Source organism: Capra hircus, chromosome 1 (genome assembly GCF_001704415.2).
Source record: "Capra hircus breed San Clemente chromosome 1, ASM170441v1, whole genome shotgun sequence".
In the NCBI taxonomy this organism is placed as follows: Eukaryota; Metazoa; Chordata; class Mammalia; order Artiodactyla; family Bovidae; genus Capra; species Capra hircus.
Window position 1 is genome coordinate 139,889,178 of NC_030808.1, and position 16,061 is coordinate 139,905,238.

The following is a 16,061-nucleotide window of genomic DNA, read 5'->3' on the forward strand; positions in this document are numbered from 1 at the left end:
TGGTAAAAATGAAATACATAAAAACTAATCTGTCTCCCCCATAAGCACTGGTTATTCAGTGTACTTTTCAGTTCTAAGGTTTGAAATCATTTTTGTCTCCAATCCTTTACTGTAGGAATTATTTTCAACCACAGCTAATTTTAAAGACAGGGCATGCCTTCTGCAAAGAGTTGTCATTGAATCCACGATGGTGTGCACCTGCTGTCTTTTGGGCTTCAACCGATGATGAACACATAGATGAACAGTTCTTATTTCAGAAAGAGTTTGAGCAGGTGCTGATCAGGATGGGGAGGGGTCAGGAGATGATTGTGGTTGTGGAACTACCAAGATCCCCCTGAGATAGTGGCAGAGAGAATGCACGCATACTCTCATGCCCCCCTGGCCATCCCAGGATCCTCTTGCATTTGCTCTGCTGAGCTTATCAGACTTTTAAGAATTGCACCTAGAGTCTGAGTTTCCTGCTGAATTCTAAGCCATGCTGGCCATGTTCAATGCTGTAGGCCCAGTGCTCGCACAGAGCCTGGCAAATAATAAATGCATATTTCCTAGATGAATACATACATGGCAAATAGACCTCTGGGTCCTGGGAATGACCCCATGCCCTTTTCCACATTAATGATGGCCATGGAAGTTCCAAGGGCTGCTCTGACCAAAGATCATTGCAAGTGCAAGAGATTTCCTGGACTTGTAGGGGGAATATGTGGCTTCAAGTCTTCCTCTGAGGGCTCTTACCTGGAATGGAGTGTATAGAGACTAGCTACTGGTATTTCCTGAAAGCAACAGTACCTTTTGAGTCCAAATGATTGAAGGGAGAAGGGCATGACAGAGAAAGAAGACACACTGTTGATGCTTTGTATAAAATAGATAACTAATGAGAACCTACTGTATAGCACAAGGAACTCAGTGCTCTATGGTGACCTATATGTAAAGAAATCCAATGACAAACCTAGACAGTGTGTTAAAAAGCAATCACTTTGCCAACAGAGGTCCACATAGTCAAGGCTCCCAGTAGACATGTATGGGTGTGAGAGCTGGACAATAAGAAAGGCAGAATGCTGAAGAACTGATGCTTTCAAACTGTGGTGCTGGAGAAGACTCTTGAGAGTCCCTTGGACTGCAAGGGGATCCAACCAGTAAATCCTAAAGGAAATCGACCCTCAATACCCTTTGGAAGAATTGACGCTGAAGCTGAAGCTCCAATACTCTGATGAGAAGAGCTGGCTCATTGAAGACCCCGAAGATGGGTAAGATTAAAGGCAGAAGAAGAGGGTGACTGAGGATACGATGGTTGGATGGCACTACCGAGTCAATGGACATGAACTTGAGTAGACTCTGGGAGAATGTGAGGAACAGGGAAGCCTGGTGTGCTGCAGTCCATGGGGTTGTGAAGAGTCAGACATGGCTTGGCGACTGAACAACAATATATACACATATAGTTGATTCACTTTGCTGTATAGCAGAAACTAACACAACATTGTAAAGCAACTATACTCCAATAAAAATTAATTTAAGAAGAGAAGATGCTGCAAAATAACAAATTATAGAAGAACAGAAGAATGGGATTCAATAGAGGACAAGTGGTGGGAAGGAAGTTCATGCCAACAGAATGATGTATAAGTAGGAGGCTTGTCCCACAAAAAGAAAGTCAGGTCTTCTGGAGAAGATAATTAGGATGATAGGGAGGAACTCCAGGCCCTGCATGACGCAGAGGCAGTTGCTAATCAGCCCCAGGAGGAAGCTGACGCCTGTAGGGTTTGATGGTTCTTCCTAGGCTATTATGGAGCCTTCTGGAACTGACATAGCCATGGAAACATGCCATACTCCCTGAGGTGTGTCTAGGAGATGGCTGAGAGCTTGCAGGGATATAGTGAGTGCCCGTCTCCTTCTCCTGCCAGGGAAGTCACGTGAATAGCCCCTGGGGAGTCACCAACGTGGGGGTCTCAGGCAGGAAGTACATGGTCCTTGGAGAAGGGGCTGTATTTTTAGCTTCTTTCTTGCAATGATTGGACTTTAAAAGAAAAAGGTGATGTCAGTGATCATAACTCTTAGACTATGGTTCAAAACACTACAGGGTGGGCTTTTCAGGTAAAGATCAAGAGGATGAGAAAGAGAAACACATGTGTTATCCTGAAGGATTTTAAAGTAAGTGAACGAAGAGGAAAGTCTAGCGAAATTCCCAAACACACTCTAGCAAGTGATATGACATCAAAAGAAGAACACAACCAGGGTGTGGCTACCCAGGAGAAGAGCTGAGAAAGGGGCCAAAAATGCCACTTCTGATCTCAGATGCCAAAGTGCACACGGACTGGTCGTGGGTTATAAACAAAGTGTGCTTGAGAATACCACACTGAGCACTAAAAACAGACCCCAGGGAAGTCCTGACACTTGAGGATGGAACTGCAAATTGAAATACAAATAAAACTAGCAAGAATACGTGATAGACAAAATAAAGATACTTCTTAGGAGAAATATGTCATGAGCAGAAAGGCATGCCTAGTGATGGAGCTGGAGGATGCAAGTATGGATGGGAGATTTGGGGTAAGGACATGAGCAGGAAGAGCAGGCTGAAGAATGAAATGCTTGTGAGGATTGATTACAGGTCTTGACGAATGGAGGAAGCGGAGGGTGGTTTCTAGACTCCCAAGTAGCATCGAGGAGATTGTAGAAGTCATACAAAGATGGTTTGTAAGGTGTCTGTTTACTGAGATGTGGGCTTGGCTAAAGGGACCTGTAGGAGATGCTGAGGTTCCCAGCACCTATAAGAGTGGGGAGTTGCTGCCTCTGGGGTCCAAGGGGGCCAAAGGGGAGGAACTGTATTTCTGGGGTGTAGACAGGACTGAAAACTCAAAAGAGGGCCCCTGATGGAAGCTATACACAGAGAACAGTCTCTGTGGGATCCTTCTGCATTGCTCTCTGGGTCTGCCACTGGCCAGGAGGAGAAGGGGGCAGCAGAGGATGAGATGGTTGGATGGCATCACCAACTCAATGGACATGAGTCTGAACAAACTGGGAGATGGGGAAGGACAGGGAAGCCTGCAGTGCTGCAGTCCTTGGGGTCACAAAGAGTCAGACACAACTTAACAACTGAACAACAACCCAACAGCCCTGAACTCAGAGGGAAGGAGAATCTCCATGGTGCAGATCACGGGGCTCAGCTTCAGGGAGAAGGGCAGATGCTGGGTTTGGGCAGAAGTCAAGGTGGTGGGTGAAGAAAAGCCAGAAGCAAGGTGAACTCAGGTTTCGGAGTGGCATCTGCTCGTTGGGTGCCCTGCTAGGCATTTTACAAGGGTGATTTCTGCAGTCCCCATATTTGTGGGCACATGAGAAAAAACTCAAAGCTTTCTGACAACTGCACTTTCACATCCATGCAGTCAGAATCTCTGGGGGTGGTACTTTAAAAAATGCCTCTCTCTCTCTCTGGGAGGTTGTAGCATGTGAGAGCCACAAGGGCATCTCTGAGATTCATGGTGCTATTCCTACCCGGGAAAAAAACAAGCCTCAGAGAGGGTAAGCAACCTGGTCTGGTTAAGAGAGCTAATAAGTGATGAAACTGGGTAATGAACCATCTGACATTAAAACTGGCATCCTTATAGAACCTCATGTGGTTAGAACCACATGAGGCTCCATCCATGACTTAGCATCAGGCATTTAATTGTTTAAAGAGTTAGTAATTGCTTCTTGGCTTGAAAGCTATAACAAACCTAGACAGTGTGTTGAAAAGCAAAGATATCACCTTGCCAACAAAGGTCTGTATAGTCAAGACTATGGTCTTTCCAGGGGTCATGTACAATTGTGAGAACTGGATGGTAAAAAAGGCAGAGGGCCATGGAACTGATGCCTTCAAACTGTGGTGCTGGAGAAGACTCTTGAGAGTCCCTTGAACTGCAAGGAGATACAACCAGTCAATCTTAAAGGAAATCAACGCTGGATATTCATTGGAAGGACTGATGCTGAAGCTTCAATAGTTTGGTTACATGATGCGAACAGCCAATTCATTGGAAAAGACCCTGATGCTGGAAAAAATTGAGGGCAGAAGTAGAAGAGGGCATCAGAGTATGAAATGGCTGGATGGCATCACTGATGCAATAAATGTGAACTTGGGCAAACTCCAGGAGATGGTGAGGGAAGGAGGCCTGGTATGCTGCAGCCCATGGGATCAGAAAGAGTTGGACACCACTGAGCAACTGAACAATAACTCTCTGGGTCATTCTGCTGCACAGCTAGAATCTGGACAGAATGTATTTTCGATTGGATTCTGACAACATCCTCATGAAGCAGGGATTTTTATTTTCATTGTGAAGGTCAAGAACCTCAGACCCTGTTGTTGAGGTGCTGAGAAGTGAGGCTGGGATTTGACCCCTCTTGTGTTATCCCCAAGTTCTAGGACAGCTTCCTGCCGCATGGGACCTTCACAAGGTCTCTGCTGGATATCCAATGAGACTCAATTTCAATTTTCTAGGAATCTGATGGAAGTCTCACGTGCTTAGAGGAAGACTTCTGACGAGCTTCTGACTTGACTTCCTGATGAGGAGGAGCAGTGCAGAGAGCTTGGCTAAGTGCAGGGGGGCGGGGTGGGGGTGGAACTTGGCTAAGAGTTGTCGTAAGTCCTCTGGTTTGTAGGAGCAAAAGGTGAGAGAGCTGTGCAGGGTCAGATTGTCCCTTGGTTTAGAAAAAATAAGTGAGAAGCATTTGTTGAGGAGGTAGGATTCTATGACATGATCCAGAGAGATCGGGGTGAAGAGGATGCAGAGGCTCAGAGTCGAGTCTCTGCCTCTAAAAGTCCAATTATCACCCGAGTGAAGACTGGGGAGAGCCCCCAGGAGAAGTGTGGTTGAACTGGGTGCTTGTTGATAAGCCCAGCTTGAAGGGGATATGGCCTGAGGCAGGAGGACAGCAGATCATCAAGGACAAATTTAAGGCAGTGAACTTCATTTGGAGAAGCGTTGTTAGAGGCTTGAAAAAGTGAGGGTGACCCAAAGTCTGAGGGGCAAAATTACGCAAAAGGTAGAAAATGAAGAATTGGCTTGGAGAAGGATGAGATCTATGGTGTTGGGTGAGGGAAGGGAGGATCAGCACCTGGGGAAGCCACTTCTTCTCTGTCTTAGCCTTGCAGGAGAGCCCTTATCTGAAAGGCGGCAGGGGTCAGGGGTGGGGGGAACTAAGGCACCAAGCCCAGGCAGTGATTTGTGAGGCCTTGGGGAAAAGGCATCCAAGAAGGGGTGTGGGGAACATGGCAGGCTGGAGTAGATGCCGTAGGCTGCAGGCCGATGGGCTGGCCTTGCACACGGGGCAAGATGCTGGAAGGGGATGGAAGGCGGACCTTGGTGTCTACCTGGAGGAGAGCAGTGGCCACTAGGAACCCAGTATGTGGCAGGCATAGAAACCAGCAGGATGCAGGCCACATGAAGAAAGTCAAAGGTTCCAAACGAGGGAGGTGATGGCTCCTTTGTACCTGTGCCCAGTCAGATGACCCCTGGGGTGCTGCCACGGGGCAAGTGGAGCTGAAGGGCCAGGTGATGGTCCAAGGAGGAACATGCAAAGGCACTTGGGATATTTTATTTTTCTTGGCAAATGGAAAACTAAGGAGTGTCATCTGTTTTCAAACCATGCAAGGGAGGTCATTTGATCAGAGTTTAGGGGTGGGAATTCAATCCACAGCAACATCATAAAAATGTCATAAGGTCTAACTAATACATTTAATGGGATACCATTAACAATAACAAAAACATGTGTTTATGGAGCTAAACGAGTTGATCCTGAAATTATATATGGAAAGCTAAGAAAACACTGGGAGGGAAAAGTTGCAAGGGTAGACTAGCCTTACCAAATATTAAGACATAAAGCCTCTATGATGAAAACAGTCTGGTACTGCTGCATTAGTATATAGGTAAACCAATGGAATAGGAAAGTCCAGAAATAGACTCAATTACATATGGAAGGGGGACAGCAGAGGATGAGATGTTGGATGGCATCACTGACCCAATGGACTTGAGTTTGAACAAACTCTGAGAAGATGGTGAGAGGCAGGGTAGACTGGCGTGCTGCAGGCCATGGGTCACAAAGAGGTGGACACGACTGTGACTGAACAACAACATATGAAAACTTAGTATGTGAGAAAGGCGGCATCTGAAATCACTGGACGAAGGTGGATTTTTAATAAATGATGTTGGGGCAACAGAAGACCCATTTCTGGAGAAGATAAAATCAGATCCATCTCTCCCAATGTACACAAGAGTAGACTCCAAATGGATTGGAGATCTCAATTTAGAAAAGGGAAGGAAAGAAACACAAAATGATAGAAGAAAACAGGCTGATTTATTTTATGACCACAGTGCAGAGAACGATTTTTCTAACTTGAGTCAAAACCCAGATTCAATAAGAGAAAATACTGATAAATTTAAAAACACACACAAGACACACAGATGCATATGAGTTCACATATCTGCCAGGCAAGGAAAGGAGAGAGACTGCAGCAGCACGAGAGGGGGAGGCATGGGCTTGAGTGTGGACCTGGGGTGCATCCCTGTGGAGGCCAAATGAGGAGTGGGGTCTGAGCAGCAGGTGGGAGTAACCATGGTAACTGTGTGGTCCAGGGATGGGAGGGCAGCCTTTGAGGAACTCTTGTCACAGGTGATGCTGTGGTTGCCCATTTCACAGAGGAGGATGGTGGCGGGGGTGCTTACAGCTGGTAAGAGGGCCAGGGACACACTGAACCCAAACTCCCTTGAGGAACCACTGGGTCACCACGAGCACCTGGAAATGACTGATCCCCTGAAGACAGAGAGGCACGCAGCTGCTCCCCTGACTGGCTTTGTGGGCACTAGCTCCCAGACCTGCAGTCCTTGTATTAGCGCCGATCTGCGAGGCTTGAGGTGGGGTGTCTGTCCCTCTCTCTGTAGACTCTACAGAGTATCCCCACTGTGTGTGTCTGTGTTCCTGCCGAGTTTTCATTCTTGCCCTCAGTTTCCAGCTTGTTCTCTGCAAGGACATGCCTGCCTCACCTAAGAGACTTCAAGACCCAGATCTCAGAACTTCTCAATCTTTGGTTCCATCCTGCTCGTATTTCTTTAGAACGAAGGCAGGGCCTCCTCTCTGCCCTTGGCCCTGGGCAAGCCCGTGGGTACTGATTTCTGAAAGATCCCTGCTGGTTCAGCACTGCCCATAGCTTGCTCCCTGGCCGCCCTCTACAGCCATCCCCTGCATGGGATCTGGTTTCCAGGGGGCTGTGTGACCACAGCCACCATGCTCCTCTCAGGAGGCTTTCTCAGGGTCCATGGCAGCATCAGCTCACTTCCAGGTCTCTGGTTGTGGCTCAGGGAACCAAGCTGGTCACCACAGCTCTTCTGACATCTTTTCTTATGCATCTCTAACCTAGGACTTCTAGCCATCCTCAAGCACTATTGTTATGATCTCTGTTCTCGGTTTGATGCAAGCTGTTTTCATCCTCAGTAATTCTTCTCCTTAACCCCCACCCTTAACCTTTTTCTGGACTTACTTCTTCATCCAGTCTCACACTTTGCCCCACCCTGCCCCTTGCCTGCTCCTACAGAAACATTTCTGCCCACCTGACCTGCCTTTCCACATGTCACCAGCTTCATGTTTTGCTCCAGCTTCAGCTCACAGGATAAATGTGTCATGACAGTGTGCTGTGAAGTGACGCACGGTGCCTAGAAAGTGAGACACGGGGCCACTTTCCTGGACTGCGAGACTATCAAACCCTCACGAGCTGATGCTGCTCTAATTCCTCATGCCTTTCGTGTCCAAGTCCAGACCAGTGGTGGTACTCTCCCCTTGGCCAAAGTGGCCCTGTCATTGTCACTTTAGGATGATCAACAGGCGTGCCTGATGTGGTCCTGACAGCTGGTTTGTTTTATTTCTGGGCTCTTGGTGAGCTGGCCACTTGCCCAGAGGAAGCACAGGAGTGCCTGGCTGCATCTGTGCCACCAGCCTGTGCCTGCACATCCAGGAGGTCCCTGCCGGGTCAGTGCTGTCTCAGCAATACGTGGCCCTCTGCACAAACCACCATGGCTCAGCTCAGCCCACAGACGCTGAACGCAGCCAGTGCTCAGGGATGTGGACACAAGGGAAGCAGAGGGAAGATGGGAAGGTGGGAAAAATAATGCCAGTGGCCAGGTTGGGTTGGCAGCAGCCTGTGCACCCTTTGGTGGTGACAGTGCCAAAGTGACCCACGGGGAGGGAGCAGGATTGAGGTCCTGCTTGTTTAAGGAGAAAAGAGGCAGGGCTGACCCAACAAAGAGATCTCAACACAAAATCACTCCCACCAAAGGAAATGGGGGTGGGTGTGCTTCACGCAAGGAAAGAGATAGACTGGCGAAAAGAGCTCCCTCTGAATTTCCCGGAGTCCAGGTTGTGCTTACATTAAAAGGCAACCAATAAAACAGCTTTTGGAAGTGGAAGTACAGCTGGAGGAAATGAAGGACTTACCTGATTTATTTTTGCATTCAATGTCATAGCCTGTGATGGGGCTGTTCCCGTCAAAGCCCATGGTCCACCTGAGGGTGATGGTGCGTGCCTTCACGTCTTTGATCTCAATTTCAGGAGGATCTGGGGGCTCTGTATGGTCAACAGAAAACCTGAGTTAGTTTGAACATCGTTCAGGCATAAGATGCTAGTGAAAATCCTGAGTGACTCACAAAAGCTTTGTCAGCATTCAACACGGCAGACTTTTTTTTTTTTTTAACCTGGAAGTATTTTTTTCCTAATCACATTTTAGGATGGAACAATTTTATTTTTCCAAATTTGCCAATCTCCACAGCACTTATAAAGCTGAAGATTTACATGTCACTTATAAAGTTGAAGATTTACATGTCACTTATAAAGCTGAAGATTTACATGTCACTTATAAAGCTGAAGATTTACATGTCACTCTTCCGGTCTGGCTTGGGATCTATTAACTCAGAAACTAGTTTGGCCCCAGATATGAAACTTTCATTCAGATCATCTAGTTGTTGTTTAGCTACCCAGTCGTGTCTGACTCTTTGCGACCTCATGGACTGTAGCCCGCCGGGCTCCTCTGTCCATTGGATTTCCCAGGCAAGAATACTGGAGTGAGTTGCCATTTCCCTCCTCCAGGGGCAGAACAGCTAATGATTCCTAAATTTGAACAAGAAAGGCACACTGTCCGGGCTGCCCAGTCAGCTGACCCAGTTCCTTTATGGACTTTGCTCCCTCTGTTTGGGGGCTGCACCTTAGTATAATCATGAGATCTGCAAAATGAAGCTTTAGCACCAACTTTGTTCAGATTCAACATCTTCTTAGGACTTGCAAGTGTGACGTATCAAGCTGAGGCCACTCGGACACCAAAGCCTGGGCACACACTTACTGTCCTGACACCACCGAGTTTCTCCCCCTAGGTTCTGTCCGTCCTACCTTGCACCGTGAGCTGAATTATTCCACGGTCCTCCCCATAAGAATTGATGGCGTGACAGGAGAAAAAGCCAGAATCTTCTCTTACTGTTGGCAAAATCTATGTGTAAAGCAGAGAGAAATCCATCTTACCCAGAGGAATGCAGAGAGAGAACAACTCAAAGGGCTCTTGGCTACAAAGTCTCTCTACTCTCACTCTCCTCCCAGCCCCAAGCACACACATAAACACTCACACACAGGGACACAGAAAGCTGAGAACAAATTATTTCAGCACAATTGTAAATGTGCAGACGGACAGATTCAGTGTACATGATCCATGTCAGCTGCCAGCTCATTAAACTGGATGTGAAATTTATGTAGAATGTCACGTTCAGGTTGACATATATTCCACATACTCCCACTTAAAAAAAATCTCATAGTGGATTATTTTTTAAGTCGAGAGAAATGTTTTATTAAATGTCTTCTTTATATTATTGATATATGTATGTTTGTCTCTAAAAGACAATGATGGGCCTTAGCAAACAATTTCCAAAATATTTCTCATGAGCCAGTAGAGCCCGTGCTGATGAAGTTTCTCTACATCACTGGCAGAGTGTCCATCGGACCATCATGTACTATATTTGTAAATATTTAAACAGTGTCATTGGGTGGAGTTTTGGTTAAATCTCATAGTGGATTTTTAAAACAGCCAGAGCAATCCTGCCTAAACAAAACAGATCTATAAACATTGCAATAAAGTTTTGGTCTCCCAGGACTCCAAGATTGGACCTGAGAGTGAATCAATATGCATGTTTCAAACACGAGGCTTTTCTTTTTTTTTTTTCTCATGTGTGTTTTACAGCATCATTTCTCCCCCATATTAAAAGCTGAGCCCCACTCAGCTGACTACCAGCAGTGCTAAAAATTCTAAGAGACTGCAATACTTTTTTACTCTGGGTTTTCCCCCAAGAAGCAAAATATTTTCCTTATAATATTTCTGTGGCAGAATCCTTCTGACTTTTCTTTTCAGGAAGTTAAAAAAAAGTGCCCAGTGTAGGCTGTCATTTCTCCAGAATTACGTGTCATTGAAAGATGCTATTTCTCCAGACATAGAGAGTAGATTTATGGACTTGGGGAGAGGGGAGGAAAGGGTGAGATGTATGGAAAGAGTAACACAGAAACTTACATTACCATATGTAAAATAGATCACCAATGGGAATTTGCTTTATGGCTCAGGAAACTCAAACAGGGGCTCTGTATCAACCTAGAGGCGTGGGACAGGGCAGGAGACGGGAGGGAGGTTCAAAAGGGAGGGGGTATATGTATACCTATGGCTGATTCACATTGAGGTTTGACAGAAAACAACAAAATTCTGTAAATCAATTATCCTTCAATAAAAAAAACAAATTAAAAAAATATGCCATTTCTATCTTATTATTATTATTACAGTTTGTTTCCCTGCCATGTTGGCAATAATTTCACTCTTAATCACATGTAGGATAAAGTACTATTTTTGCAGGCTACTGTGGAATCCCTTTATATATAAACATAGAGAGATAGTATTTCATATATGTTTCTTTTAAGATTTTTTTTGACATGGACCATTTTTAAAGCCTTTATTGAATTTGGTTTTTGTTTTGTTCTTTTTATTAAAAAGTTGTTTGGTTTCTTGGCTGTGAGGCATGTGGGATCTTAGGTCTCCGACCAGGGATTGAACCAGCACCCCCTGCATTGCAAGGCGAAGTCTCAGCCACTGGAACACCAAGGGAAGTCCTGTTGTAACTATTTCAAAAGATGATTTGTGGCTTTCCCCCACATGCACTCACTTATGTGAAAGGACAGGATTATTCTGCCTGTGAAGGTAGGTGCTCGTCCGTCCTATTTGCCATGCTCTTACCTGCAGAGTAGAAATCACCTCCTCCCCCACCTCCTTGGTGGACACGAGATAACGGGCCATTTCAGGGTTAATGATCCGGTCCTCTTTCTCCCAGCGGACTATGATGGGCTTCTCACCATGGGCCGTGCAGCTCATTTCCTTCTTTTGACCCTGAGTGGCCAGGGTGGTGTTCGGGTAGGATGTAATCATCGCAGGAACTGAAAATCCAAAAATGACACAACTTATTCGGCAAAGCAGGGTTCACAGTTTCCCCACCATAATACATGGCTCAATTGCATTTGAGATGTTTCTTTGAAATGTATTGGTTGAGCAAGAATCATGATCAAAAGATTTGGAAGGGTGGCAGAAAAATGAGACTGGACTCAATGAGCCCCAAGCAGAAATTGCTGTGTGGTTTCCTATTTGGGGGATGGTGGTGCACGGGTCTTACTCTCTTCCAATCCCTGTGGAAAGTAAACTTATGTTCCCTAAAACACACAAGAAAATGATGTGACTTGCTTATTAGACAGGAAAAGGGGCTTCCGTTGAGAATTACACTCCTTCCATAATCGACTTCCCTGGTGGCTCAGATGGTAAAGTGTCTGCCTACAATGCAGGAGACCTGGGTTCAATCCCTGCGTTGGGAAGGTCTCCTGGAGAAGGAAATGGCAACCCACTCCAGTATCTTGCCTGGAAAATCCCAAGGACGGAGGAGTCTGGTGGGCTACAGTCCATGGGGTCGCAAAGAGTCGGACACGACTGAGCAATTTCACTTTCACGTCCATAATCACCTACATTTCCAACTATCGTTGTCAACTATGGGAATTTCTGAAACCTTGTTAGTCCACCGATTGGCTAACCAATCCTTGAAGTCACCTCCTGGCATCCTTAACCCACAGTTCTTCAGACCTCAAAACCAGACTTCTCCCAAAGTTTAAAGCAGGGGCTCTCATCTCAATGTATTGAGAGAATGGGAAATTTATTTGTGAAACTTGTCAAGTTCCCTCCCTCTATATCAAAATTCCTCTTGATGAAAGTGAAAGAGGAGAGTGAAAAAGCTGGCTTAAAACTCAACATTCAAAAACTAAGATCATGGCATCTGGTCCCATAACTTCATGGTAAATAGATGGGGAAACAATGGAAACAGTGACAGACTTCACTTTCTTGGGCGCCAAAATTACTGCAGATGGTGACTGCAGCCATGAAATGAAAAGACACTTGCTCCTTGGAAGAAAAGCTATGACTAAACTAGACAGCATATTAAAAATTAGAGACATTACTTTGCCAACATAGTCCATCTAGTCAAAGCTATGGTTTTTCCAGTAGTCATGTATGGATATGAGAGTTGGACTATAAAGAAAGCTGAGCACTGAGGAAATGATGCTTTTGAACTGTGGTGTTGGAAAAGACTCATGAGAATCCTTTGAACTGCAAGATCAAACCAGTCAATCTTAATGGAAATCATTCCTGAATATTCATTGGAAGGACTGATGCTAAAGCTGAAGTTCCAATACTTTGGCCACCTGATGGAGAGAACTGACTCATTGGAAAATATCCTGATGCTGGAAAGATTGAAGGCAGGAGGAGAAGGGGACGACAGAGGATGAGATGGTTGGATGGCATCACCTGCTCGATGGACATGAGTTTGAGCAAGCTTCGGGAGTTGGTGATGGACAGGGAGGCCTGGCATGCTGCAGTCCTTGGGGTCACAAAGAATCAGACACTGAGTGGCTGAACTAGTGTGTTGGAGAAGACTCCTGAGAGTCTCTTGGATAGCAAGGAGATTAAACCAGTCAACCCTAAAGGAACTCAACCCAGAATATTCATTGGGAGAATTGATGCTGAAGCTGAAGCTCCAATACTTTGGCCCCCTAGTTGGAAGAGCAGACTCATTGGAAAAGCCTTCAATTGTGGGGAGATTGAAGGCAAAATGAGAAGGGGGAAGTAGAGGATGAGATGTTGATAGCATCACTGACTCAAAGGGCGTGAGTTTGTGCAAACTCCAGGAGATAGTGAAGACAGGGAATCCTGGCGTGCTGCAGTCCATGGGGGGGCAGAGTCGGACATGACTTAGTCACTGAGCAATTAGTGTGGAAATGGACTTGAGGAATCCAGCAAAAGCAAACACAAACACACTCTAGAAGGAGGTACCTCCACCCAGGCCCATTGGGATTCTCCCAGATGAATCTCTGCTAACATGAGCTCACAGAAAAAAATAGTAAAACGCGTGAGAAAACAATCTATACTCATGGAGAATCAGGCCCCCAAGGGCTTCAGATGCCAGCATGATGAGATACAGGCCTTGAAATTATAATGCACAAAATGTTTAAAGATATTTTCAAAACATGAGAAAGGAACAAGAAGATATGAAAAACAAACAGGAAGATTTGAAAAAGAACTAAAACAAATTTGTATTTTTTATCTACTTCTTACCTAATTTTCCCAATCATGGCAGTAAGGGCTCTCCCTCTTTCATAAGGTCAAGCTCATGCTCTATTCTTTGCCGCCCACCTCAGGGCCCTCCAGAGCCTCTCCCTGGCCACTTGACCATAGAAACGCTGTGCCTTCTCCTGAGACTGGCACATGCCAGGGCATGTCCTCCCTGTAGCTGGCTAGAGTGGTTTGAGACACACAACAAGGCAGAGATCTCCCAGTTTTGTAGCCTGGACCCCACGGAAGACCCTACACTGTGGAGTTTCTCTATAGTGAGGAGGCATATGGCAGAGATAACACAATGTGGAGTGGGCAGGCTGGGAATGGAGCAAAAGAAGCACCATGAGGCCCACATTTTAAAGAAAGTTGCCCACAACCATGGTGAGATTCCTCTTCCTGAGCGTCTGAGAAGCAGCAGAACTGCTCCACCATCCCCAAACTTTGGTCCTGATCCCTCCTTCCCTCTAACCATTTTAAGATAATTTTTAATTTTATTAACCAGTATCAGTTCAGATCAGTCGCTCAGTCACGTCCGACTCTTTGCGACCCCATGAATCACAGCACGCCAGGCCTCCCTGTCCATCATCATCTTCCGGAGTTCACTCAGACTCACGTCCATCGAGTCAGTGATGCCATCCAGCCATCTCATCCTCTGTCGTCCCCTTCTCCTCCTGCCCTCAATCCCTCCCAGCATCAGGGTCTTTTCCAGTGAGTCAACTCATCGCATGAGGTGGCCAAATTACTGGAGTTTCACCTTCAGCATCATTCCCTCCAAAGAAATCCCAGGGCTGATCTTCAGAATGGACTGGTTGGATCTCCTTGTAGTTCAAGGGACTCTCAAGAGTCTTCTCCAACATCACAGTTTAAAAGCACCGATTCTTCAGTGCTCAGCTTTCTTCACAGTCCAACTCTCACATCTATACATGACCACTGGAAAAACCATAGCCTTGACTAGACAGACCTTTGTTGGCAAAGTAACGTCTCTGCTTTTGAATATGCTATCTAGGTTGGTCATAACTTTTCTTCCAAGGAGTAAGCGTCTTTTAATTTCATGGCTGCAGTCACCATCTGCAGTGATTTTGGAGCCCCCCAAAATAAAGTCTGACACTGTTTCCACTGTTTCCCCATCTATTTCCCATGAAGTGATGGGACCAGATGTCATGATCTTAGTTTACTGAATGTTGAGCTTTAAGTCAACTTTTTCACTCTCCTCTTTCACTTTCATCAAGAGGCTTTTTAGTTCCTCTTCACTTTCTGCCATAAGGGTGGTATCATCTGCATATCTGAGGTTATTGATATTTCTCCCAGCAATCTTGATTCCAGCTTGTGTTTCTTCCAGTCCAGCATTTCTCATGATGTACTCTGCATATAAGTTAAATAAGCAGGGTGACAGTATACAGCCTTGACGTACTCATTTTCCTATTTGGAACCAGTCTGTTGTTCCATGTCCAGTTCTAACTGTTGTTTCCTGACCTGCATACATATTTCTCAAGAGGCAGGTCAGGTGGTCTGTTATTCCCATCTCTCTGAGAACGTTCCACAGTTTCTTGTGATCCACATAGTCAAAGGCTTTGGCATAGTCAATAAAGCAGAAATAGATGTTTTTCTGGAACTCTCTTGCTTTTTTGATGATCCAGCAGATGTTGGCAATTTGATCTCTGGTTCCTCTGCCTTTTCTAAAACCAGCTTGAACATCAGGGATTTCAAGGGTCACATATTGCTGAAGCCTGGCTTGGAGAATTTTGAGCATGACTTTGCTAGTGTATGAGATGAGTGCAATCGTGCGGTAGTTTGAACATTCTTTGGCATTGCCTTTCTTTGGGATTGGGATGAAAACTGGCCTTTTCCAGTCCTGTGGCCACTGCTGAGTTTTCCAAATTAGCTGGCATACTGAGTGCAGCACTTTCACAGCATCATCTTTCAGGATTTGAAATAGCTCAACTGAAATTTCATCACCTCCACTAGCTTTGTTCATAGTGATGCTTTCTAAGGCCCACTTGACTTCACATTCCAGGATGTCTCGCTCTAGGTGAATGATCACACCATCGTGAACATCTTGGTCCTGAAGATCTTTTTTGTATAGTTCTTCTGTGTATTCTTGCCACCTCTTCTTAATATCTTCTGCTTCTGTTAGGTCCATACCTTTTCTGCCCTTTATCAAGCCCATCTTTGCATGGAATGTTCCCTTGGTATCTCTAATTTTCTTGAAGAGATCTCTAGTCTTTCACATTCTGTTGTTTTCCTCTATTTTTTTGTGGTATGTTTATTGTACCTCGGTATACTATATTATATTGTACCTATATATGAGGTACAATAAACATACCACAAAACTCACTTGCTTCAAGTGTGTAATTCAGTGGATTTTAGCATTGCCTTCGCTTTCTAG

General features: G+C 45.5%; 1 protein-coding gene across 1 annotated transcript in view; it reads right to left on the reverse strand.

The window, feature by feature from the left end:
- The window catches only part of DSCAM (DS cell adhesion molecule), an 833,405-nt gene that overhangs the window by 146,841 nt on the left and 670,503 nt on the right, over window positions 1–16,061 (reverse strand). The window contains exons 12-14 of the mRNA XM_018051616.1: window positions 11,264–11,460; window positions 9,391–9,487; window positions 8,446–8,574 (exon numbers count right to left, since the gene is read on the reverse strand). Of these exons, the coding sequence (XP_017907105.1) occupies window positions 8,446–8,574; window positions 9,391–9,487; window positions 11,264–11,460 (423 nt within the window). The remainder of the gene's footprint in view (window positions 1–8,445; window positions 8,575–9,390; window positions 9,488–11,263; window positions 11,461–16,061) is intronic.